The 25,531-nt window shown below is 42.2% G+C and overlaps 1 protein-coding gene across 1 annotated transcript in view; it reads right to left on the bottom strand.

Moving 5' to 3' along the window:
- Positions 1-9,301: 9,301 nt before the first annotated feature.
- fsip1 (fibrous sheath interacting protein 1) overlaps positions 9,302-25,531 on the bottom strand; it is a 62,814-nt gene continuing 46,584 nt past the window's right edge. The window contains exon 11 of the mRNA XM_024430703.2: positions 9,302-9,668. Coding sequence (XP_024286471.1) covers positions 9,426-9,668 — 243 coding nt within the window. The 3' untranslated portion in view covers positions 9,302-9,425. The remainder of the gene's footprint in view (positions 9,669-25,531) is intronic.

Genomic DNA, 25,531 nt, shown 5'->3' with positions numbered 1-25,531 from the left:
GGCCAAAATTAACCAGATAGATTTCTGTAACCAAGGTTACCTGCTTCCAAGCTATATGGAGGGTGCTCAAGCAAACAAACAGCAGAGACCTGAGGACACCATCCAACCTGGAACTGAGTGAGTAGTGTTTGGTCTGATGCTATTTTGAAAGAAAAGAAGAAAAAATACAAATAAATAAATAAAGTACATTACAATGATAGATTTTATTTTATGGGGACTGAATGCTGAGTTAAGGCTGCCAGGCTTGCTAGGACAGACCAGATACAACTTCAATTAGCGCTGAGGTTTGAAGTGAAAGGTGTCGAGGCCTTTGGGCCCAACAAGTGGCAGGAGTCTTTGAAGCCTCCTCCTGTTGTTCAGAGATCATCCACTGGAATTTTCCACAAGAAATCTGCCTCCAGAAATAAAAGCTTCTCCCAAGTGAGTGTGGGTGTAACACCTAGTCCCGTTGCCTGCTGCACTGCTGTTTGGATTCCACCTGGCGATCTGTTCACCATCTGCCCTGTCTCCCCCTGTCTGGTACAGGTACCCCCACCACACTCCCCCCCTCAATCCTGAGCTTTCGCTCACTTCCAGCACACACACACTTTTTTGGCGAGTGACACTGAACTTACAATGGCTAGCCTCAAGTCGTTTTATATATATATATATATATATTATTTTCTTGCGCATTTTGCTATTTGCCTCATGACTCTTGCATAGTTTGTTGACTACAAACTTTTTTTACCCAACCGCGGGACAGACTGTTAGTTCCCACACTTGGGACTCTATCTATTTGATCTATTGGTTACACAGACCTTTGGCCTCCCATCATATTCTAACCACCTCTCGCCGGCTTATTATTCATGTTACCTGATGAAATTTCTGTACAATATGATCTTGTTGCCATCTGATGCACATTCAGATGTCATACATCAGCACTGCAGAGTTCTCCCTGTACCTTGATTGTATTACTGTCGATGATATCTGGAAATGTGCATGTACACCCTGGACCATCTACAGTTGCTAGCCCCAATTCTGGCTTGTGCTCTGGTATCTGCTTCACTGATTTCTGCTCTCGTAAAAGCCTAGGTTTTCTGCACATTAACACTAGAAGCTTATTACCTAAAAAGGATCAATTGAAAGTGTGTGTTCACAGCTCCAATCTACATGTGTTGGTCATTACTGAGACGTGGTTAATGAAGAGTGTTTTGAATACTGATGTTAACCTTTCTTGTTATTACCTTTTTGGCAAGACAGATCTTCCTAAGGTGAAGGAGTGGCAATCTTTACCAAGGATCACCTTCAGTGCTCAGTTCCCCCCCCCAAAATGTATTTGCTGGTTTTAAGCATTACATTTTCAAATAGCTCTTTGTTGACTGTTGTTGGGTGCTATCGTCCTCCATCAGCACCGGCCTGTATCCTACCTACCTTAAGCTCTCTCCTGGCCCCTTACACTTAGTCTGAATTTGTCCTGCTAGGTGACCTAAATTGGGACATGCTTAAACCACCTGACCAAGTCCTAAAGCAAGATTATTACCAATCCCACAAGGTATGACTCCACGCACCCAGAAAAGTTTACTCTCCTAGATGTCATCCTCACAAATAATCCTGATAGGTATCAGTCTGTTTGTTTCTGTAATGAATTTAGTGATCACTGTTTTACAGCTTGTGTTCGTAATGGCTGCTCAGTGAAATGACCTGTCCTGATTTGTCATAGACGCTTGCTAAAAAACTTTAATGGTATAGATTGGTATAGAATCAGCTTGATCCTCTCGTTCGAAGACAGTTGGACCTTCTTTTTTAATATTTTCAGTGGTATTGTTAAATACGACCCATAAATAAAACGAGAATTAAAAACAGGTTCAGCCCCTGGTTCGACCAGAGTTTCTCCACCTCAAGAATTGCATTTGGCGAAAGGCTCGGCACATGCATACTCAAGCTGACTGGCTCTCGTTCAGGCAAATGAGAAATACGTGCACTCAGGGTATCCGGAAGGCCAAAGTTAGTTACTTTAAGGGGCAGTTCTCTCACAAGAAGTTCTGGAAATGGTTAAAGACCTGGATAATAAACCCTCCTCATCACAGCTAACCATGTCCCTTCATGTTGATGATGTGGTTGCTACTGACAAGAAGCACATAGCTGAGCTCTTAAGTCATGATTCCTATTTGACTCAGCCATGTCTCCTTGCCCGTCCCACATTTCCTCATCTCCCACTCCTTCTGATGCGACTATCCCGATGCTTCTCCCTCTTTTTCCCCTCCCCCGCGACAAAGCTTCTGCTTTTGCACCTCTCATGAAGTGCAAAAGGAGCTCATGAAACTTGACGCCCCGAAAACACATCTGGGTCAGATATTTTAGACCCTTTCTTCTTTAAGGTTGCTGGCCCTATCATCGCCAAGCCTCTCTCTCCTTTCTGGGGAGGTTCCTATCGCTTGGAAGGCAGCCACGGTCCGTCCTTTATTTAAAGGTGAAGATCAAGCTGATCCTAACTGTTATAGACCTAGTTCTATTTTGCCCTGTTCATCAAAAGTGCTGTTAATAATCAACTGACTGGCTTTCTTGATGTCTATAGTATTTTCTCTGGTATGCAATCTGGTTTCTGCTCAGGTTATGGATGTGTCACTGCAACCTTAAAGGTCCTTAATGATGTCACCATTGCCATTGATTCTTAGCAATATTGTGCTGCTATTTTTATTGACTTGGCCAAAGATTTTGATACAATAGACCACGTATTCCCAAACTAAGGTATGCAAGCCCCCAGGGGTACGCGCAATGCCATCAGGGGTACACCCAATTTTTTTTTTAAACAGAACATTCATATTTTCCAACGGGGCTATAGATTTGGGTGAGTTATTTTCCCGCCTGCGTAGCCTCGTTTCACTGCCAATAATAAAATTTAAAATAAAATCTAGTGTTCAGCGAAATAACACAAATGTCAAATACAGGTAGTCTAGTCAAATAATTAACATCCAATCACATTAACCGTTACTCTCTTGCAGGAAACCTTCACTCTTGCGCAGACATTTAGAAACGAAACATGACAATTTGAAAAATAAGCCACGGGAGGTGTTTGAGCGAGAATAAAGACGACTTTCGAGTAGTATAGCTCATTTCGGGTCAACAATGGGGGAGTGGTTGCTTCCAACAAGAGCACAAAACGTGTGTATTTCTGTCCATCTTTGAAAGGCAAATCAGGTAAAGAGCTATTTTATGTCTTAGGGGAAGTGTTGTATTTTGAGACGGTCTTGAATAAGGTAAGTAGCCAATAGGCAGTGCGTAGCATAATTGGTCTGATTCTCCGTAATAATGGTATGGGAATAATAATGCATTTATTTTGTAAAGTGGTTAATTGCATCAAACATAACATTTTAAGTCACCTCCTAAACGGGTTTATGTCAAGCCCTGGATGTATTTTCTTTTTTTTAAAGTCTCATGGAATGTAGTCATTGAACACCACACATTGGCTGCTACTGTAGGCTGAATGATTTAACAGCTATTTCCATGTTAAAATGTTATGGGGTGTGTTTTGCTCCATTGTTTTTGATGGTAGGCCACTCTGGCAGGCCTACATTATGATCAAATAGCCACAGTAGCCTACTTGACCACTGCTAAAACTTAAAGCGGGTACAGCCTCAGTGTTCACAGTAAATTCAGGGCGGAAGTTGCACAGAATGTTCACAACGTTCAAGTTTCAAAATAATTGAGTGAACATTGCTCAGGAGCCATAGGACTTCAGCACCAAAGCCTTCTAAAGGATTGTGTTATGGGAATGTGTGCCACCATTAGAATACCATGACTAATGTAGAGCTATTACACAATATAACCCACATGGCACTATGTCTATTGTTCTTGGAATTGCCCAGTGAATGAAACCTCAAATAGATTAGAGTCACACCTATCTGAGGAATTCCACTGACCTACAGCCTTTGCTGTTAAGGCTTCTGTAGAAGAGACACTGAGCTTGTACTTTCTATTGTCTACAAATAGAATGTTGATTCAGTCATTTTACAGGGCACATCTCTGACAGTCAATGGCAACACTGCAAATTCATGCCAAATCCAAATCCAGACAGCCCCAGCTTGCTACTGCTCCCTACCTCAGAGTTGACCTCATTGTTATGGAATGAAGGTAAGCAGACCATACCTAGAGGACATCATTGGCTCCTCAAATCGCTCTGATTGAAGCGTATTATTCTGCCAATAACTGCAATAATGATTTGATAGATTGCAACATCTGTGTCCCGTCAGATACAGTTGAAGTCGGAATTTTACATAGCCCTTAGCCAAATACATTTAAACTCAGTTTTTCACAATTCCTGACATTTAATCCTAGTAAAAATTCCCTGTCTTAGGTCAGTTAGAATGTGAAATGTCAGAATAATAGTGGAGAGAATGATTTATTTGAGCTTTTATTTCTTTCATCACATTCCCAGTGGGTCAGAGGTTTACATACACTCAATTAGTATTTGGTAGCATGGCCTTTCAATTGTTTAACATGGGTCAAACATTTTGGGTAGCCTTCCACAAGCTTCCCACAATAAGTCCGGTGAATTTTGGCTCATTCCTCCTGACAGAGCTGGTGTAATGGAGTCAGGTTTAAAGGCCTCCTTGCTCACGCACGCTTTTTCAGTTCTGCCCACACATTTTCTATGAGTTTGAAGTCAGGGCTTTGTGATTTGTGCCACTCCAAAACCTTGACTTTGTTGTCCTTAAGCCATTTTGCCACAACTTTGGAAGTATGCTTGGGATCATCGTCCATTTGGAAGACCCATTTGCGACCAAGCTTTAACTTCCTGACTGATGTCTTGAGATGTTGCTTCAATATATCCACGTAATTTTTCTGCCTCATGATGACCTGTATTTTGTGAAGTGCACCAGTCCCTCCTGCAGCAAAGCACACCCACAACCTGATGCTGCCACCCATGTGCTTCACGGTTGGGATGGTGTTCTTCGGCTTGCAAACATCCACCTTTTTCCTCCAAACATAATGATCATTATGGCCAAACAGTTCTATTTTTGTTTCATCAGACCAGAGGACATTTTTCAAAAAAGTACGATCTTTGTCCCATTGTGCAGTTGCAAACCGTAGTCTGGCGGTTTTGGAGCAGTGGATTCTTCCTTGCTGAGCTCGTTTCACTGTGGATATAGATACTTTTGTACCTGTTTCCTCCAGCATCTTCACAAGGTCCTTTGTTGTTGTTCTGGGATTGATTTGCACATTTCGCACCAAAATATGTTCATCTCTAGGAGACAGAATGACGGCTGCGTGGTCCCATGGTGTTTATACTTGCATACTATTGTTTGTACAGATGAACGTGGTACCTTCAGGTGTTTGGAAATTGCTCCCAAGGATGAATCAGACATGGAGGTCTACAATTGTTTTTCTGAGGTCTTAGCTGATTTCTTTAGATTTTCCCATGATGTCAATCAAAGAGGCACTGAGTTTGAAGGTAGGTCTTGAAATACATCTACAAGCACACCCCCAATTGACTCAAATGATGTTAATTAGCCTATCAGAAGCTTCTAAAGCCATGACATCATTTTCTGGAATTTTCCAAGCAGTTTAAAGGCACAGTCAATTTAGTGTATGCAATCTTCTGACCCACTGGAATCGTGATTAAGTGAAATAATCTGTTTGTAAACAATTGTTGGTAAAATTACTTGTGTCATGCACAAAGTAGCTGTCCTAACCGACTTGCCAAAACTATAGTTTGTTAACAAGAAATCTGTAGAGTGGTTGAAAAACAAGTTTTAAATGACTCCAACCAAAGTGAATGTAAACTACCGACTTCAACTGCACATATAGATTGACTAAGTGAATTGGAGTGAAACTGTTGTAGTGAAATCATTGGGCAGTTTGGTACATGGGGGTCTGTCTGTCCAACAGACCCATACTCCCACTGCTCACAGCTAAATGGTTATGTATTTAGTACATTGTGTGGTCAAATAAATCCGTTGTTAAGTTTAAAGAGACCAGAAACGGTCTGTTCTCATCTACATTAGCAGGGTTAATACAATGGGCTCTCCTACTGTTCTGACTCCTCATTTGGACCTACAGGAAAGTGTAAATGAATGGAAATACTCAAGTAGAATATACAGACCTAGGGGAGCAATCATTGTAAAAGGCACAATAGAGCGATTAAAAAATTAGTTACAGGTTTAAATGTTTCATAATGTATCACGCCATTTTGGAAATCTTAAGACATTGTATAAAGCCTTGACAAACATCAAAATACTTGTTTAATATGGTTCTCTACATTCTTATGATTATACACTACACAGTTTAACAAGACTCGGTGATTCATACAGTCATTGTGTGTTAGTTGGTGTGGGAGAGTCTGTCTGGAAGAAACCCATTTTGCTGCCCTTGTGGTGACATGACCACAGGCCTGGTTGTTAGCACCATATAACCATATACAGCGTATTAGGAAAGTATTCAGACCCCTTCCCCTTTTCCACATTTTGTTACGTTACAGCCTTATTCTTAAATGAAATAAAATGTTGTTGTTTTTCCCCTCGTCAATCTACACACAATAGCCCATGATCACAAAGCAAAAACATGTTTTTAGAAATTTTGGCAAATATACAATAAAAAAAAAACAGAAATATCTTATTTACGTAGATTTTCAGACCCTTTACTATGAGACTCGAAATTGAGCACAGGTGCATCCTGTTTACATTGATCATCCTTGAGAAGTTTCTACAACTTGGAGTCCACCTGTGGTAAATTCCATTGATTGGATTTGTCTATATAAGGTCCCACAGTTGACAGTGCAGGTCAGAGCAAAGAACAAGCCATGAGGTCGAAGGAATTGTCCGTAGAGCTCCGAGACAGGATTGTGTCGAGGCACAGGTCTAGGGAATGGTACCAAAATAGTTCTGCTGCATTGAAGGTCCAAGAACACAGTGGCCTCCATCATTCTTAAATGGAAGATGTTTGGAACCACCAAGACTCTTCCTAGAGCTGTCCGCCTGGTCAAACTGAGCAATCGGGGAGAAGGGCCTTGGTCAGGGAGGTGACCAAGAACCCGATGGTCACTCTGACAGAGCTCCAGAGTTCCTCTGTGGAGATGGAAGAACTTTCCATGAGGACAACCATCTCTGCAGCACTCCACCAATCAGGCCTTTATTGTAGAGCGGCCAGATGGAAGCCACGCCTCAGTAAAAGGCACATGCCATGATTGGAGTTTGCCAAAAGGCACCTAAACGACTCTCAGACCATGAGAAACAAGACACTCTGGTCTGATGATTGAACTCTTTGGCCTGAATGCCAAGCGTCACGTCTGGAGGAAACCTACGGTGAAGCATGGTGGTGGCAGCATCATGCTGTGGGGATGTTTTTCAGCGGCAGGGACTGGGAGACTAGTCAGGATCGAGGGAAAGATGAAAGGACCAAAGTACAGAGAGAACCCTGATGAAAACCTGCTCCACAGCACTCAGGACCTCAGACTGGGGCGAAGGTTCACCTTCCAACAGGACAACGACACTAAGCACACAGCCAAGACAACGCAGGAGAGGCTTTGGGACACGTCTCTGAATGTCCTTAGGTGGCCCAGCCAGAGCCTGGACTTGAACCCGAGCGAACATCTGTGGAGAGACCTGAAAATAGCTGTGAAGCAATGCTCCCCATCCAACCTGACAGAGCTTGAGAGGATCTGCAAAGAAGAATAGGATAAAATCCCCAAATACAGGTGTGCCAAGCTTGTAGCGTCATACCCGAGAAGACTCAAGGCTGTAATTGCTGCCAAAGGTGCTTCAACAAAGTACTGAGTAAAGGGTCTGCATACTTATGTAAATGTGTTTATATATTTTTTTATATACAGTGGGCTCCAAAATTACTGGCACCCCTGACTGGCCAGGCAAAAACAATGCTTAAAAAATATATAAACAATATAATTATAGAGATAAACTCAAAATACCAACATGTGAGAAAAACTGTACTTTATTAATGTTTCAATGGAACCAAACAAAATAATTTATTGATTTAATTAAAAATCAATGTTCTCCAAATCAAGGTTTCACAATTAATGGCACCCTGAAAGATTATTGTAAATACCATCTACCAAAATTAAACCACAAATTAAATTCCACTTATTTAAGTTTATCTAAGTCTTAAGGAACTATATTGAGCCATTACATCACTTCCTGTTTCACTAGGGTATAAAAATGAGGTAACACACATGCAATATCCCACTGTCATCCAACACCATGAAGAAAACAAAAGAACTAGCAGTTCAAAAGAGACAGATGGTCATAGGCCTTCATAAATCTGGTAATGGCTACAAGAAGATCCACAAACGATTGAATATACCACTGAGCACTGTCAGGGCAATTATTAGAACATTCAAAAGATATGGAACAGTTGAAAACCTCACGGGTAGAGGACGCAAATGCATTTTGCCCCCCAGGATAGGGAGGAGGATGGTGAGAGAAGCAACAAAATCCCCAAGAATCACTGTAAAAGAATTACAGGTCTTGGTGGCGTCTTGGGGTCACCAGGTTTCAAAAACCACCATCAGACGCCACCTCCACAACCACAGGCTCTTTGGAAGGGTTGCCAGAAGAAAGCCCTTTCTGACTCCAAGACACAGACGCAAGTGCTTGGAGTTTACCAAACATCAGTTAAATTAGGCCTGGAAGAAGGTGCTCTGGTCAAATGACACCAAAATAGAACGTTTTGGTCGGCATGTTTGGCGTCAAAACAGAGATGCATACAAGGAGAGGCACCTCAAAGCCACGGTGAAATATGAAATATGGAGGGGGGTCAGTGATGTTTTGGGGCTGTTTTAATTCCAGAGGTCCAGAGGCACTGGTTAAGATTGATGGCATAATGAATTCTACCAAGTATCAGGCAATTTTGGCTGACAATCTGGTTGCCTCTGCCAGAAGGCTGGGACTTGGCCGTAGGTGGACTTTCCAACAAGATAATGACCCAATGTGCTCCTTAACCTTGTGAAACATTACAGGAAAAGACTCCATGCGGTTATACTTGCCAGAGGTGGTTGCACTAAGTACTAAATGAGGAGTGCCAATAATTATGAAACCTTGATTTTGGTTAAATGTATTTTGTATTAAAAAATGTCATGATTTTGGTTGATTCCATTGAAACATTAATAATGTACAGTATTTCTCATATTGGTATTTTGGAATTATCTCTATATTTATATTGTTTATATTTTTTTAAGTATTGTTTGTGCATTGCCAGTAATTTTGGAGTCCACTGTATATACATTTACAAAAAAATAAAAAATAAACCTGTTTATGCTTTGTCATTATGGGGTATTGTATGTAGATTGATGAGGCAAAACATGTATTTCATCAATTTTAGTATAAGGCTGTAATGTAATAAAATGTGGAAAAAGTCAAGGGGTCTGAATACTTTCTGAATGCACAGTAAATATACACATTTCTACATTTGTCACACCCAACATTTGTGTTAATACTCTATGGTGAACACATAGTGGTGGCTTTGTCCAACTGGCTAAAGCTGGTGGTGTATGCATCTCTAAGCAACTCTGACAGGATATAGTCAGAGAGACGGGGGGTGCTGTCCGGCAGGCTCTCCGTATCAGAGTTGTCCCTGGGTGATGTGTCCCTTTTCCCCAGACCATGTCCCCAGCTCTGTGATATCTCATACTCATCCAACAGAGTCATCAGCTGCTCCTCCAGTAGTATTGGTTTGTCAAACTAGAAAAAGAGAGGGCAAGAGAGAGAGAGATAGAGACAGTGACAAAGACAGAGAGACAAAATACTATACTGAACAAGAAACACTGAAGATGTCTAAGATCACTTCCCAGCAGTATTCCTACTGAAGTCATTGTTCAGTAGGCCGATGACTTGGTTCCGATAAGCTCCAATGAAAATGCTCTACCATTGATAGCAGTGGTATTTCATGATGATAAATGAACCTGCCACAGACGTCCCTGTGCTTGGTGGGACTGTGTCAAACAAAATAGTTGGACAATCCAACTAAACAAATTTCCAGTTGCCTAAAACACTTCTAGTTGGACACAGGGTTGTTTTTCTACAGATAAGTAAGGGTCTTCACAGAGCCTTTTGGAAATGCAGGGAGTTCAAGGAGATAGCCAATGCACAGAAATGGATTACACAAATGACAGAAATCAAATGTCAACTGTTTGGTAACTTCTGTATTATCAAGGCTCTTTTTCTTAACTTAACAATGAGGATTCATTTTCAAAGTGGGGTAAGTTGAGCAAAAGGGGTAAGTTGAGGCAACCTTGTTTCTAGGAAACCATCTTTAAAAATGCATAATTTGACCAAATATTTAGGAAGAGGTCATAATTTTCTGTGAAGGAAGAAAGCACATGGAAAAAGTGGTAAGCAAGTAAGGTCCCAAAAACTGATTTTCACCAGGTAGAATGTATGTATTGGGTTAGACGTATCATATGCATGTACAGTTGAAGTCGGAAGTTTACACTTAGGTTGGAGTCATTAAAACTCGCTTTTCAACCACTCACATTTCTTGTTAACAAACTATAGTTTTGGACATCTACTTTGTGCATGACACAAGTAATTTTTCCAACAATTGTTTACAGATTATTTCACTTTTAATTCACTGTATCACAATTCCAGTAGGTCAGAAGTTTACATACACTAAGTTGACTGTGCCTTTAAACAGCTTGGAAAATTCCAGAAAATTATGTCATGGCATTAGAAGCTTCTGATAGGCTAATTGGTACACCTCAATTGGAGGTGTACCTGTGGATGTATTTCAAGGCCTACCTTCAAACTCAGTGCCTCTTTGCTTGAGATCATGGGAAAATCAAAAGAAATCAGCCAAGACCTCAGAAAATAAATTGTAGACCTCCACATGTCTGGTTCATCCTTGGGAGCAATTTCCAAACACCTGAAGGTACCACGTTCATCTGTACAAACAATAGTACGCAAGTATAAACACCGTCATACCATTCAGGAAAGAGACGCATTCTGTCTGCTAGAGATGAACGTATTTTGGTGCGATAAGTGCAAATCAATCCCAGAACAACAGAAAGGACCTTGTGAAGATGCTGGAGGAAACAGGTACAAAAGTATCTATATCCACAGTAAAACAAGTTCTATATCGACATAACCTGAAAGGCCGCTCAGCAAGGAAGAAGCCACTGCTCCAAAACCGTCATAAAAAAGCCAGACTACAGTTTGCAACTGCACATGGGGACAAAGATCATACCTTTTGGAGAAATGTCCTATGCTCTGATGAAACAAAAAAATAACTGTTTGGCCATAATGACCATCGTTATGTTTGGAGGAAAAAGGGGGAGGCTTTCAAGCCGAAGAACACCATCCCAACCGCGAAGAACAGGGGTGGCAGCATCATGTTGTTGGGGTGCTTTGCTGCAGGAGGGACTGGTGCACTTCACAAAATAGATGGCATCACGAGGCAGGAAAATTATGTGGATATATTGAAGCAACATCTCAAGACACCAGTCAGGAATTTAAAGCTTGGTCACAAATGGGTCTTCCAAATGGACAATGACCCCACGCATACTTCCAAAGTCGTGGCAAAATGGCTTAAGGACAACAAAGTCAAGGTATTGGAGTGGCCATCACAAAGTCCTGACCTCAATCCCATAGAAAATTTGTGGGAAGAACTGAAAAAGCTTGTACGAGCAAGGAGTCCTACAAACCTGACTCAACAGCTCTGTCAGGAGGGATGGGCCAAAATGGACCAAAATTCACCCAACTTATTGTGAAAAGCTTGTAGAAGGCTACTCGAAACGTTTGACCCAAGTCAAACAATTGAAAGGCAATGCTACCAAATACTTATTGAGTGTATGTAAACTTCTGACCCACTGGGAATGTGATGAAAGAAAGAAAAGCTGAAAGAAATCATTCTCTCTACTAATATTTTGACATTTCACATTCTTAAAATAAAGTGGTGATCCTAACTGACCTAAAACAGGGAATTTTTACTAGGATTAAATGTCAGGAATTGTGAAAAACTGAGTTTAAATGTATTTGGCTAAGGTGTATGTAAACTTCCGACTGCAACTGTATAGCTTGTGAATTGTTCGCATTATTCAAGAGTGTGATATGGTTTGGCTGCATTATTCAATATGTAATATGTTTTGGAAGAAAAGTTTTTGTCATTGTTGAAATGTTTGTTCTTACTAGCAATTCACTACTGGGATATTTACGTTCAATTTGAGGTGCGGACCAAAAATTACACATTTCCAGCCACAACGATAGGTAAGGCATGCGAATTGAAAAGTAGAATTCTCTTTCACTACCCCGTTCCTTAAACTCTCCTTGATATCTCATAATGGGAACACGGCCTAATCGCTCATCAACGTCCCTTCTCTTTCCAGCCTTTGAAACTCACCAGCCCCTCATGACCCAGTTGCTTGCTAGATGTCTCTCCCTCAGCTTACCTGTGTATGTTGAAAGTCCTCTAAAATGTATTATAAACCAGGTGGTTAGAGCCCTGAATGCTCATTGGCTAAATGCTGTGGTATGTCAGACTTTATAAACTGGGTGTTTCGAGTCCTGAATGCTGATTGGCTGACAGCCGTGGTATATCGTATACCACAGGTATGACAAAACATGTATTTTTAATTACGTTGGTAACCTGTTTATTATAGCAATAAGGCACAGTTTGTTATATCTGGAGTACAGGTGCCTGTGTGAGGACCATGCCCCAGGACTACCTGACATGATGACTCCTTGCTGTCCCCAGTCCACCTGGCCATGCTGCTGTTCCAGTTTCAACTGACCTGCCCTCCAGTTTCATGACTTCCACCTGACTGTGCTGCTGCTCCAGTTTCAACTGTTCTGCCTTTTCAACTGTTCTGCCTTATTATTCGACCATGCTGGTCATTTATGAACATTTGAACATCTTGGCCATGTTCTGTTATAATCTCCACCCGGCACAGCCAGAAGAGGACTGGCCACCCTTCATAGCCTGGTTCCTCTCTAGGTTTCTTCCTAGGTTTTGGCCTTTCTAGGGAGTTTTTCCTAGCCACCGTGCTTCTACACCTGCATTGCTTGCTGTTTGGGGTTTTAGGCTGGGTTTCTGTACAGCACTTTGAGATATCAGCTGATGTACGAAGGGCTATATAAATAAATTTGATTTGATTTGATTCATTTTTTATTTTGCAACACCACTGCAATTCCCCCACGACCCCAACTTTGAATACTACTGCTTTAGGCCATTACAGGGTGGGCGGTGTTACTCATTTACGACCCCTGCAATTACCCGCACAGCATATCATCCTTTCCCTGCTGACAACGGCCAGAGGTGTACACTCCTCGGACACATTCCTGCTCTACCCCATGCATTAAGCACCCCATGCTGCTCTGCCGCTGGCCTGTGGACTTGACCTTCAACCCTAGCATGGCTAGGGCCTCTTGATGGTGTGTACAGAATGGTGATAACACTAACCACTAAGTAAAACATTACACACTTAACCTTTCTCTCAACCTGTATACACTATAATTTTTTGACTGGTGTGTTTGACTCATAAAAGATAAGGGCCATGAGGGAACGACAGTGACTAGAAATACATGTGCTGTCCTGTAAATGAGCCATTACTTCAACTTGAAACCACTGTCATTAAAACACATCGCCATCGGTCAATTACAGGTATGTCAGCATTTGAATGCTCATGGATGAGGCAATAAAACACACTCCATGGTCAGCCTGCAGTAATGAGTACCTCTGGCTCTAGGCCTACCAATACCATGTGCGTTGGACATGGGAAGCACATGTGAGCTTCCCCTATGGAGAGAGAGAAGCCTTAATGGCTATAACAAAGTGCTCTGATCCGACGGAGTGGCTGACCCTAGATGCCCCTCTGCCGTGCGGGCCGGGGGTGTTGCTGGGTGACTGATGTATGTTCCCCTGCCCGTCACTGCCCAGTCTCTTTGCCAAGTCTGTACCCAGTCTGTCTCTGCCCAGTGTGTCTCTACCCAGTCTGTCTCTGCCCAGTCTGCTCTCCACAGCACCCACTCGTTAAGGCCTGTGCTGCAGCCGGGGCTTCTGGAATGCCAGAGACCACATTCCAGCAAACAGAGAAAGTGCTGCGTTGACAGGAAAGTGAGGAACCCTATCCAAAAGAAATGAAAAGTGACTTGTTTCAATGAGGTGCTGTGTTTTGGGACTGCACTCTCTCACAGGGTTATCATTGAGTGGGGAATGAGGCCGCCAGGCCTGCAATGCAGAGCAAAGCGATCAAACGCTGGTTCCATTGGGAAAAGGACAGCCTGGAGAATGCATGTCTTTGTGAGACAATCCGTTTGAACACTCTGGGGAGTGAGCTGGGAAACATTTATGGCACAATATTATGTATGTTGATCAGGCTGTTACAGCTGCAATGCGACTTTGTTGCCTTACAGAAAGCCCTGGTCGGTTTAAAACTTGTACTTAAGGCGGGCAAGACTAAATATATGTTTTCTAATTTCTCACAAACATGTTTCAGATGAACTACATCTTTATTCATTAGATGGTTCTCCCATCAATCGGGTTCCCGCCTAGAAATATCTGGGCATTTGGATTGATAAAGACAATGTTTGAAAAACATATGGATAAGCTAGTTAAAAATCCAAGATTTGAAGGTGGCTTCTTTTTTTAAAATGATCTTGTCTCCTCTCCCTAAATAGCAGGAAGCATATTTTACAGTCAACTTTCCTGCCAGTTCTTGACTATGGTGACACCATGTACCAGATTACAACAGCCACTACTCTTTAACCTTTCAATGGCGTCTACCATAGCACCTTTTGCTTTATTACAGGTGACAGTTATAATAATTGCCACTACATCTTGTATCAAAAGGTTTGTATAACTCTTGAGTTCCTTCTGGTCTCGACCAATTTAGGTAAATCCCCCTTTAGTTTTAGTGCCCCCCATTGATGGAATAACCTACAAAATTCCTTACATCATGATTCCCTGGTGCCGCTTGTGCAGTTTAGGACTCTGGTGTTGAATGAACTCAGTGAGGATTGTAGTTGTTTTGATTGATTGTAATGGTTTCTTTGCTGACATTTTGTTGAGGTTGTGCCTTGTGGTTATTTGTACTCTTCTTGTTTTTTTTGTAATGCAGATGTTTCTTCCTGTTTGTAAAAAAATAAAAAATGAACTCAGGGCACCACTGGGAATAAGACCCTGGTCTCAATTGGGCTACCCTGAATAAATAAAAGTTAATAATACATGTTTGCTTTTGACCAACTCTGAGCCAGTCAGGAAGTTGGCAGTTGCGGACCCGTTGTGGTCAGCTTCCTCACAGCGATACAACCTCCACACGGACATGTGAAATATAAGGCAGAGGTGCCAGATTCCTTGATCTCATTTCTGACTGAAGCTGGCTATGGCACAATGAACACAGAGCATGAATTACAACTTTCTGATCAATTTGTAAGTAACACTATGGAAAGGAAATGGCCAAATTCTGATAATGTATGGGCTATAAAAACATCAACTACAAAGAACAAAAATACTTCTACATAAATGTGATGCTGCCGAGGATCAACTATTTTCTAGAGAAGGGAAGACTTGGAGGTCTGAAGGATTAGAATGAGACATGGTGTATAGATCCAGGCCATATGCCTGGCGGTTGTTACAGAATCCTAATGAGGCTGGGCCAGACAGAGAGACGGACATCTCTCCATGTTCCCCACTCTGGTTGCACCACATGCACACCAGACAGACCCATATGGTTCATTTCAGACAGTCAAATATTCTAAACCTTTCAGAATTCATATAACAAAATCCATATAACACCAGCTGAACCATGGCCATGCATATATTACACTTGCAGGGTAAATTAGGGAAGTGGTAAGTTTGTTTATTGTCGAATTTGAATTGCGGGTAAGAGGAGACCCTGGATTCAGATGATTAGTGACTGCCTCTCCTAATGATATAGGCATTATAATATCTATTTCTATCTCATTAAACATTGTCACAGTGAAATACCACCCGCAACTCTTTTTCTCACACTATAAAAGAAAGTGAAAGACATATCAAAGCTCTACCTTTCAAGGCCAGTTGATACACTGTAAAATCAGTCATCCCCATGTACTTGTATTGTATAGCATTGTAACTCTAAGATCATTGGACAAACAGGACAAATATAAGCACCCACCAATGTGTCATCCGCCATCCAGGTAAGTCAAATTCTTCCTTGCGTTCAAGTTTTTCAAACAAACAACAACGTCAGCTGTCAACAGATCATAGCTTCCCCTTCACACATGTGGCCCACTAGAGTTGCATCTATCAACACCCTCAAATTCTCCAGCCACCCCCTACCTCCAACCTCACCTAGCCCAGGCCAGCCCACCCAATCCCAGCCTGGACTACATCACCTTGGAGGGCTCACTGTTGAGATCCTGTACATGCAGGGTTCGGTGGTAGCTTCCCACATTTTGGATTGCTCAAGTTACAAGCACAGGCTTCAGTCACAAACCTCCACTTTTTACTTCAGCCAAAGTAACCTGTGGCCAATTCTACTCTAATAAAGGGATGTGTGACTCGTTAAAATTAAATTAGGACAAATACTTTACTTAATAAGTTCCCTCCCATATAATTATATGGTCACTCCCACTAAGGGCAACTTAGCCTGGGGATAAGGTTAGGTCTGGGATATCCTAGCAGATAGCGTTGGGCCAGTATACGAAAGGTCAACTGGTTTGAATCAAATCAACAAAAAAATTGTCACATGCGCCGAATACAACAGTGAAATACTTACTTACAAGCCCTTAACCAACAATGCAGTTTTATGAAAATCCCTAAAAATGTTAAAAATACAAATAATAAAGTAAGAGATAAAGAGCAGCAGTAAATAATCTGTCGAAGTGCGGGGCACCGGTGTCGAGGTAATTGAGGTAACTATGTACATGAGGATAGGGTTATTAAAGTGGCTATGCATAGACAATAACAGAGAGTAGCAGCAGGGTGCGTGTGTGTGTGTGGTTGGGGGGGTCTGTGGAAGGCATTTGAATCGCCAAATGAACTAGGTGAAAAAAATCTGTTGATGTGCCCTTGAGCAAGGCACTTAACCCTACTTGCTCCTGTAAGTCCAACAGATAAGATACAACAGGGAGCCCCCTTCTGGTCTTCATCAGTAGAGGGCTGCTGAGGGATGGCTCGTTTAGTGAGATTATGACAGTTGCACTTTGACCTGACTCGGGTAAATATCAAATCAAATTTTATTGGTCACATACACATGGTTAGCAGATGTTATTGCGAGTGTAGTGAAATGCTTCAAGTGGGTTTACACCTACAGGTATACATAATGACCAGAAGGACTGTAGAACTATAGAACTGTAGTATTTTGGGTGTGAATACAAGGGTGAGTAAGCCTTATTCACATCCGGCAGGAGAGTCTTTATGGAAATATGTTTAATTTCTGCTAAATGGTAAAGTGCTCCATTAAATCTTTCATTAGATGTCTCGCCCAGTGGTAGGCAGTGGCCACTTGGCCAGAGCCCAAAACAAACCCACTCTGAGTAATTCAGAATTAGATTCAGGGAGAATCCTCCCCTCCTACATTTTAGTAATTTAGCAAACACTCCTATCCAGAGCAACTTACAGGAGCAATTAGGATTAAGTGCCTTGCTCAAGGGCACATCAACAGAATTATATATATTTTCTGGATCCTGTCTATCAAAGATAATTCGTAAAAATCCCAATAACTTCACAGATCTTCATTGTAAAGGATTTAAAACACTGTTTCCCATGCTTGTTCAATGAACCATAAACAATTAATGAACATGCACCTGTGGAACGATCGTTAAGACACAAACAACTTAGGCAATTAGGCAATTAAGGTCACAGTTATGAAGACTTAGGACACTAAAGAGGCCTTTCTACTGACTCTGAAAAACACCAAAAGAAAGATGTCCAGGGTCCCTGCTCATCTGCGTGAATGTTCCTTAGGCATGCTGCAAGGATGCATGAGGACTGCAGATGTGGCCAGGGCAATAAATTGCAATGTCCGTACTGTGAGACGCCTAAGACAGCGCTGCAGGGAGACAGGACGGACAGGTGATCGTCCTCACAGTGGCAGACCACATGTAACAACACCTGCACAGGATCGGTACATCAGAACATCACACCTGCGGGACAGGTACAGGATGGTAACAACAACTGCCCGAGTTACACCAGGAAAGCACAATCCCTCCATCAGTGTTCAGACTGTCCGCAATAGGCTGATAGAGGCTGGACTGAGGGCTTGTTGGCCTGTTGTAAGGCAGGTCCTCACCAGACATCACCGGCAACAGCGTCGCCTATGGGCACAAACCCACCGTCGCTGGACCAGACAGGACTGGCAAAAAGTGCTCTTCACTGACAAGTCGCGGTTTAGCCTGATGCTTGGATTCACGTTTATCGTCGAAGGAATGAGTATTACACCGAGTCCTGTACTCTGGAGAGGGACCGATTTGGAGGTGGAGGGTCCGTCATGGTCTGGGGTGGGGTGTCACAGCATCATCGGACTGAGCTTGTTGTCATTGCAGGCAATCTCAACACTGTGCGTTAAAGGGAAGACATCCTCCTCCCTCATGTGGTACCCTTCCTGCAGGCTCAACCTGGCATGACCCTCCATCATGACAATACCACCAGCCATACTGCTCGTTCTGTGCGTGATTTCCTGCAAGACAGGAACGTCAGTGTTCTGCCATGGCCAGTGAAGAGCCTGGATCTCAATACCATTGAGCACGTCTGGGACCTGTTGGATCGGAGGGTGAGGGCTAGGGCCATTCCCCCCAGAAATGTCCGGGAACTTGCAGGTACCTTGGTGGAAGACTGGGGTAACATCTCACAGCAAGAACTGGCAAATCTGGTGCAGTCCATGAGGAGGAGATGCACTGCATTACTTAATGCAGCTGGTGGCCACACCAGATACTGACTGTTACTTTTGATTTTGACCCCCCCTTTCTTCAGGGACACATTTTCCATTTCTGTTAGTCACATGTCTGTGGAGCTTGTTCAGTTTGTGTCTCAGTTGTTGAATCTTTTTATGTTCATACAAATATTTACACATGTTAAGTTTGCTGAAAATAAATGCAGTTGACGTTTCTTTTGTTGCTGAGTTTATATATATACACATATAATCATTTTTTATACTCATCCAGGGTGTGTAGCAGTGCAGTGTGCAGCAGCACCCGTCATTCACATTCCTGTGCTTTCCTCCCCACAGACACAGAAAAACAGGCCTTTCTGGAAAGCTTGACCGCTCTTATGTGGAAAACTGTTATGAAACTACCAGATTGTCAGAACAAAGAGCCCATATACACCACCTGAATACTGAGCATAACAGGTCTCTGACAGCAGAGCCAGCCTTCCACCCACGATGTGTCAGAGCCATAGCCTCTAGCTACTCCCTTCCCTCATACCTCCACCTGCCCAGAGCAAACACATTCCACATACGCCAGGCTTATTTTCTAATCAGCACAGTCTGAGCCTGTACTAGTCTGTCAACAACTACTGTGTGAAAAATATATCAACTACAACAATACTTCACAGAGATCTAACATCTAATATGTTTTGTCAAAAGTGTAAGTGTGTGTATAAACATGGCCTTTGGATTGTCATTTATAAAATCTGAGACAATGGCTAATGACAGTATTAATGATGTATTAGTGATAAAATGAGGAGTGCCCCATTGGATGTATCCTGTCTTACTGTAAATTCTGTGATTGTGCTTCCTCATACTGTTGATATTGGGACAGAGCCAGAAGAGGGTGTGGGAATAACATTTTACCTTGCCCTGTTGCAGACAGCTGAAGAGCAGGGTTATCACGTCTCAACAAGAATACTTTTTATAGTTTTGTTACTGAGAAACTCAGAAGGGGGGGATCATCCCACAATGGACCAAATAGATAGTCATAATAAATGAATGAGACGATATTTAAAGGTTCATGTATATCAACATGATACAGAGGCATTCCAGCAAGATTGGGAACAGAAGGTGGGAGAAATTAAAGACTTCGATGAGAGAGGAGTTGGGGGGGTCAGGAGAATTTGGAACAGGGAAGCTTCACTGACGCCAATAAAGCAATCCTCAGATCTGATTCCAGAGAAATGTAGGAAGCAAGAATATGACATATACAAGTAAATGCCAAAATAATGGAAACACTTGAGTAAATGAGCAATACAATGTATATTGAAAGCAGGTGCATCCACACAGGTGTGGTTCCTGAGTTAAATCAGCAATTAACATCCTATCATGCTTAGGGTTATCTATATAAATGCTGGGCAGGGCATTAGTTTGGCCATTATTTTGGCTAACATGGCTATGCCCCGAAAGGATGGCAATGCCCCATCCACAGGGCATGAGTAGTCATTAAATAGTTTTATGAGCATAAAAACGATGTAAACCATATGCCTGTCTCAGTCATCAGATCTCAACCCAATTTAACAGTTATGGGAGTAAGAATGGTATTGCTTGCATCCATCCAAAAAAGTTCTAGACACTTGTAGAATCTATGCCAATGTGCATGATGTTCTGGCCCAACACCCCATTAAGACACTTTTTGTTGGCGTTTCCTTTATTTTGGCAGTTACCTATACATAGATAGCACTGTATTGGAGTAAAATGGGTGAATGTGTTTTTCCATGATCCATACAGATAAGACTGAATCACTTAAAATTCTGTCAACCACAATGAAATCCATCAAATGTGATGGGACACAGGTCGTCTCTGGTCATTAATCTGTGAGTTACATCAACAATTTAGTTCACCAAAGCTTTTAAGATTTTCCTCCTCTCCAAAAAGTGCGGAATTCCAGAGACTCAAGACTAAACAATATGAGAGAGCATACCTCTTTTCCTACCTCTACAAAGTCTTGGGAGAGAAGCCACTGCTACTGCTCCAGGTAGTTATAAGCTATTTATTTAGGATCTATTGATCTGGAAGGGAGATATTTTCCAGTTCATTGCAGCATATGCAGAATTATGTTTTTGATTTATCCCAGTTTTTACAGGGTCCCTAGTACCCTAGATTAAGCTTGTGTTGCCTCTCTTTACAGGCTTGTTCCTGGCACATTAACCAGGGCAATAACTTTGCAGAATGGATGGCAAAATAAAGACCTAAGGACAGACACAATTGGCTGGTACCAAAAGAGCTGTAACCAGGCTGCAGGAACATCAACATGAAGCACTCAGCTGAGTTTGGACCAAGCAAACTCACCATGTCAATGCTGTGAACCTAGTCTCCCTATACACTTGTTTCCATTTCTGACCAATACAATCAAACTCTAGAACCATACTCTTACAACACCTAAATGAGTGGGTTCTGATTAGTTTAGGGGTAAATCTAGATGTAGAACACATAAATCTAGTCTGAGAACAGAATCATGTTGTTGTTTAGGTGGTGGTTTTCATAATGATAGTATCCTCCAGATGATTTGGCCTTAATTAGCTAACATAAAATCCAATTTGCTCTGCACAAATGAGGCTAAAACAGACTTTTTATCTTATAATATAATTTAGAGTGTGGTTAACTTAGAGGCCCACTGTAGTCAAAAAGTGATTTTCCTGTGTTATATATACAGTACCAGTCATTCCAGGGTTTTCTGTATTTTTACTATGTTCTACGTTGTAGAATAATAGTGAAGACATTACAACTAAGAAACAACATATATAGAATCATGTAGTAACCCAAAAAGTGCTAAATCAAAATATATTTTAGATTTGAGATTCTTCAAAGTAGTCACCCTTTGCCTTGATGACAGCTTTGCACACTCATGGCATTCTCTCAACCAGCTTCATGAGGTAGTCACCTGGAATGCTTTTCCAACAGTCTTGAAGGAGTTTCCACATATGCTGAGCACTTCTTTGGTGCTTTCCCTTCACTCTGCGGTCCAACTCATCCCAAACCATCTCAATTGGGTTGAGATTGGGTGATTGTGGAGGCCGGGTCATCTGATGCAGCAGTGCATCACTCTCCTTCTTGGTCAAATAGTCCTTACACAACCTGGGGTGTGTTTTGGGTCATTGTCCTGTTGAAAAACAAATAACAGTCCCACTAAACACAAACCAGATGGGATGCTGTGGTAGCCATGCTGGTTAAGTGTGTCTTGAATTATAAATAAATCACAGACAGTGTCACCAGCAAAGCACCCCCACACCATCACAGCTCCTCCTCCATGCTTCATGGTGGGAACCACACATGTGGAGGTCATCCGTTCACCTACTCTGCGTCTCACAAAGACACAACTTGTTGGAAGCAAACATCTCAAATTTGGACTCATCAGACCAAAGGACAGATTTCCACCAGTCTAATGTCCATTGCTCGTGTTTTTTGGCCCAAGCAAGTCTCTTCTTCTAATTGGTGTCCTTTAGTAATGGTTTCTTTGTAGCAATTCGACCATGAAGGCCTGATTCACGTAGTCTCCTCTGAACAGTTGATGTTGAGATGTGTCTGTTACTTGAACTTTGAAGTATTTATTTGGGCTGCAATCTGAGGTGCAGTTAACTCTAATGAACTTATCCTCTGCAGCAGAGGTAACTCTGAGTCTTCCTTTCCTGTGGCGGTCCTCATGAGAGACAGTTTCATCATAGCACTTGATGGTTTTTGCGACTGCACTTGAAATTTTCCGTATTGAAATATTCCGCATTGCACTGAAATTTTCCGTATTGACCTTCAGGGTTTAAAGTAATGATGGACTGTCGTTTCTCTTTGTTTATTTGAGCTGTTCTTGCCAAAGACTTTGCCTTTTACCAAATAGGGCTACCTTCTGTATACCAACCCTACCTTGTCACAACACAACCGATTGGCTCAACTGAATTGTGGAATTACTTTCCTTAATACATTTACACCTGTTAACTGAATTGCATTCCAGGTGACTACCTCATGAGGCTGGTTGAGAGAATACCAAGAGTGTGAAAAGCTGTCATCAAGGCAAAGGATGACTACTTTGAAGAATCTCAGATATAAAATATATTTGATTTGATTCTACACTTTGTTGGTTAGTACATGATTCTATATGTGTTATTTCCTAGTTGCCCTTTGGTATGAAGCTATTTTTTGCAATTTTAATTGAAAACAATCACAGCAAGGTACTTAATTGTTACCCAGAAATGATTTGATATTGAGATAAAAATGGCTGCATTGGAACTTTAATTTTTTTGCATAATAGTGTCTACTGATGCTTTAATTAAGCATGGATAAGTTGAGTTGTGGTTCACCATGGCAAAGTGTACAACCAGTTGGTAAAGTGGTAGCCCCAAATGAGATCAAGGCATATTTCATAGACTCCGAAGGTAACACCTACAAAAAAACATCCATACTACCAAATGGGGATGAGGCAGGTACCCCAGAAGGCCATATTGTGTGGGGTTGTAAAGAGCTGCCACATCGACGGTTGATGCCCTCTTTTGCTACACAATAAATTAAAGTCACAAATGTCAGTGGATGGAGGAAACAAATCCATCACCCTTTGTTGCAGGTACATTCCTGAGTTCATGTGTTTTTGTCCCCAGAAACCAGAATTTTTGCCAGTTGTGATTGTAACTCTACAGACTCCCAGAACGAGGCCATGCTCAATTGTTTCCAGGGGACATTGGGGAATAGAATTTGAGGGAAGAATTGCAGTGAGATATTGAACACTAAAAAGGAACCTTGGGCACAGACAATCAATGGAATTAACGAGTTCCCAAATGAAGAGTAAAATGTGTTCAGAATTCATAAATAAGGCCATTAAAGAAATAAAAAGTGATACAGCATTAAAAATAAAGTCATTGGATTTACAGGTAACTGACAAAATAAAGGAAACACCAACATAAAGGGTCTTAATAGGGTGTTGGGCACCACAAGCCTCCAGGACAGCTTCAATGCACCTTGGAATAGATTCTACAAGTGTCTGGAACTCTATTGGTGGGCTGCGACACCATTATTCCACAAACAATTCCATAATTTAGTGTTTTGTTGATGGTGGTGGAAACCGCTTTCTCAGGCGGCGCTCCAGAATCTCACATAAGTGTTCAATTGGTTTGAAATCTGGTGACTGACACACCCTTTAAACCAAATCAAATCAAATCAAATTTTATTTGTCACATACACATGGTTAGCAGATGTTAATGCGAGTGTAGCGAAATGCTTGTGCTTCTAGTTCCGACAATGCAGTAATAACGAACAAGTAATCTAACTAACAATTCCAAAAAAACTACTGTCTTATACACAGTGTAAGGGGATAAAGAATATGTACATAAGGATATATGAATGAGTGATGGTACAGAGCAGCATAGGCAAGATACAGTAGATGATATCGAGTACAGTATATACATATGAGATGAGTATGTAAACCAAGTGGCATAGTTAAAGTGGCTAGTGATACATGTATTACATAAGGATGCAGTCGATGATATAGAGTACAGTATCTACGTATGCATATGAGATGAATAATGTAGGGTAAGTAACATTATATAAGGTAGCATTGTTTAAAGTGGCTAGTGATATATTTACATCATTTCCCATCAATTCCCATTATTAAAGTGGCTGGAGTAGAGTCAGTGTCATTGACAGTGTGTTGGCAGTAGCCACTCAATGTTAGTGGTGGCTGTTTAACAGTATGATGGCCTTGAGATAGAAGCTGTTTTTCAGTCTCTCGGTCCCAGCTTTGATGCACCTGTACTGACCTCGCCTTCTGGATGACAGCGGGGTGAACAGGCAGTGGCTCGGGTGGTTGATGTCCTTGATGATCTTTATGGCCTTCCTGGAGCATCGGGTGGTGTAGGTGTCCTGGAGGGCAGGTAGTTTGCCCCCGGTGATGCGTTGTGCAGACCTCACTACCCTCTGGAAAGCCTTACGGTTGAGGGCGGTGCAGTTGCCATACCAGGCGGTGATACAGCCCGCCAGGATGCTCTCGATTGTGCATCTGTAGAAGTTTATGAGTGCTTTTGGTGACAAGCCGAATTTCTTCAGCCTCCTGAGGTTGAAGAGGCGCTGCTGCGCCTTCCTCACGATGCTGTCTGTGTGAGTGGACCAATTCAGTTTGTCTGTGATGTGTATGCCGAGGAACTTAAAACTTGCTACCCTCTCCACTACTGTTCCATCGATGTGGATGGGGGTGTTCCCTCTGCTGTTTCCTGAAGTCCACAATCATCTCCTTAGTTTTGTTGACGTTGAGTGTGAGGTTATTTTCCTGACACCACACTCCGAGGGCCCTCACCTCCTCCCTGTAGGCCGTCTCGTCGTTCTTGGTAATCAAGCCTACCACTGTTGTGTCGTCCGCAAACTTGATGATTGAGTTGGAGGCGTGCATGGCCACGCAGTCGTGGGTGAACAGGGAGTACAGGAGAGGGCTCAGAACGCACCCTTGTGGGGCCCCAGTGTTGAGGATCAGCGGGGAGGAGATGTTGTTGCCTACCCTCATCACCTGGGGGCGGCCCGTCAGGAAGTCCAGAACCCAGTTGCACAGGGCGGGGTCGAGACCCAGGGTCTCGAGCTTGATGACGAGCTTGGAGGGTACTCTGCTGTTGAATGCCGAGCTGTAGTCGATGAACAGCATTCTCACATAGGTATTCCTCTTGTCCAGATGGGTTAGGGCAGTGTGCAGTGTGGTTGAGATTGCATCGTCTGTGGACCTATTTGGGCGGT

Source organism: Oncorhynchus tshawytscha, linkage group LG08 (assembly GCF_018296145.1).
Source record: "Oncorhynchus tshawytscha isolate Ot180627B linkage group LG08, Otsh_v2.0, whole genome shotgun sequence".
Taxonomy (NCBI): Eukaryota; Metazoa; Chordata; class Actinopteri; order Salmoniformes; family Salmonidae; genus Oncorhynchus; species Oncorhynchus tshawytscha.
The sequence above is the reverse complement of the archived record's forward strand: the minus strand, read 5'-3'. Positions and strand labels throughout refer to the sequence as shown.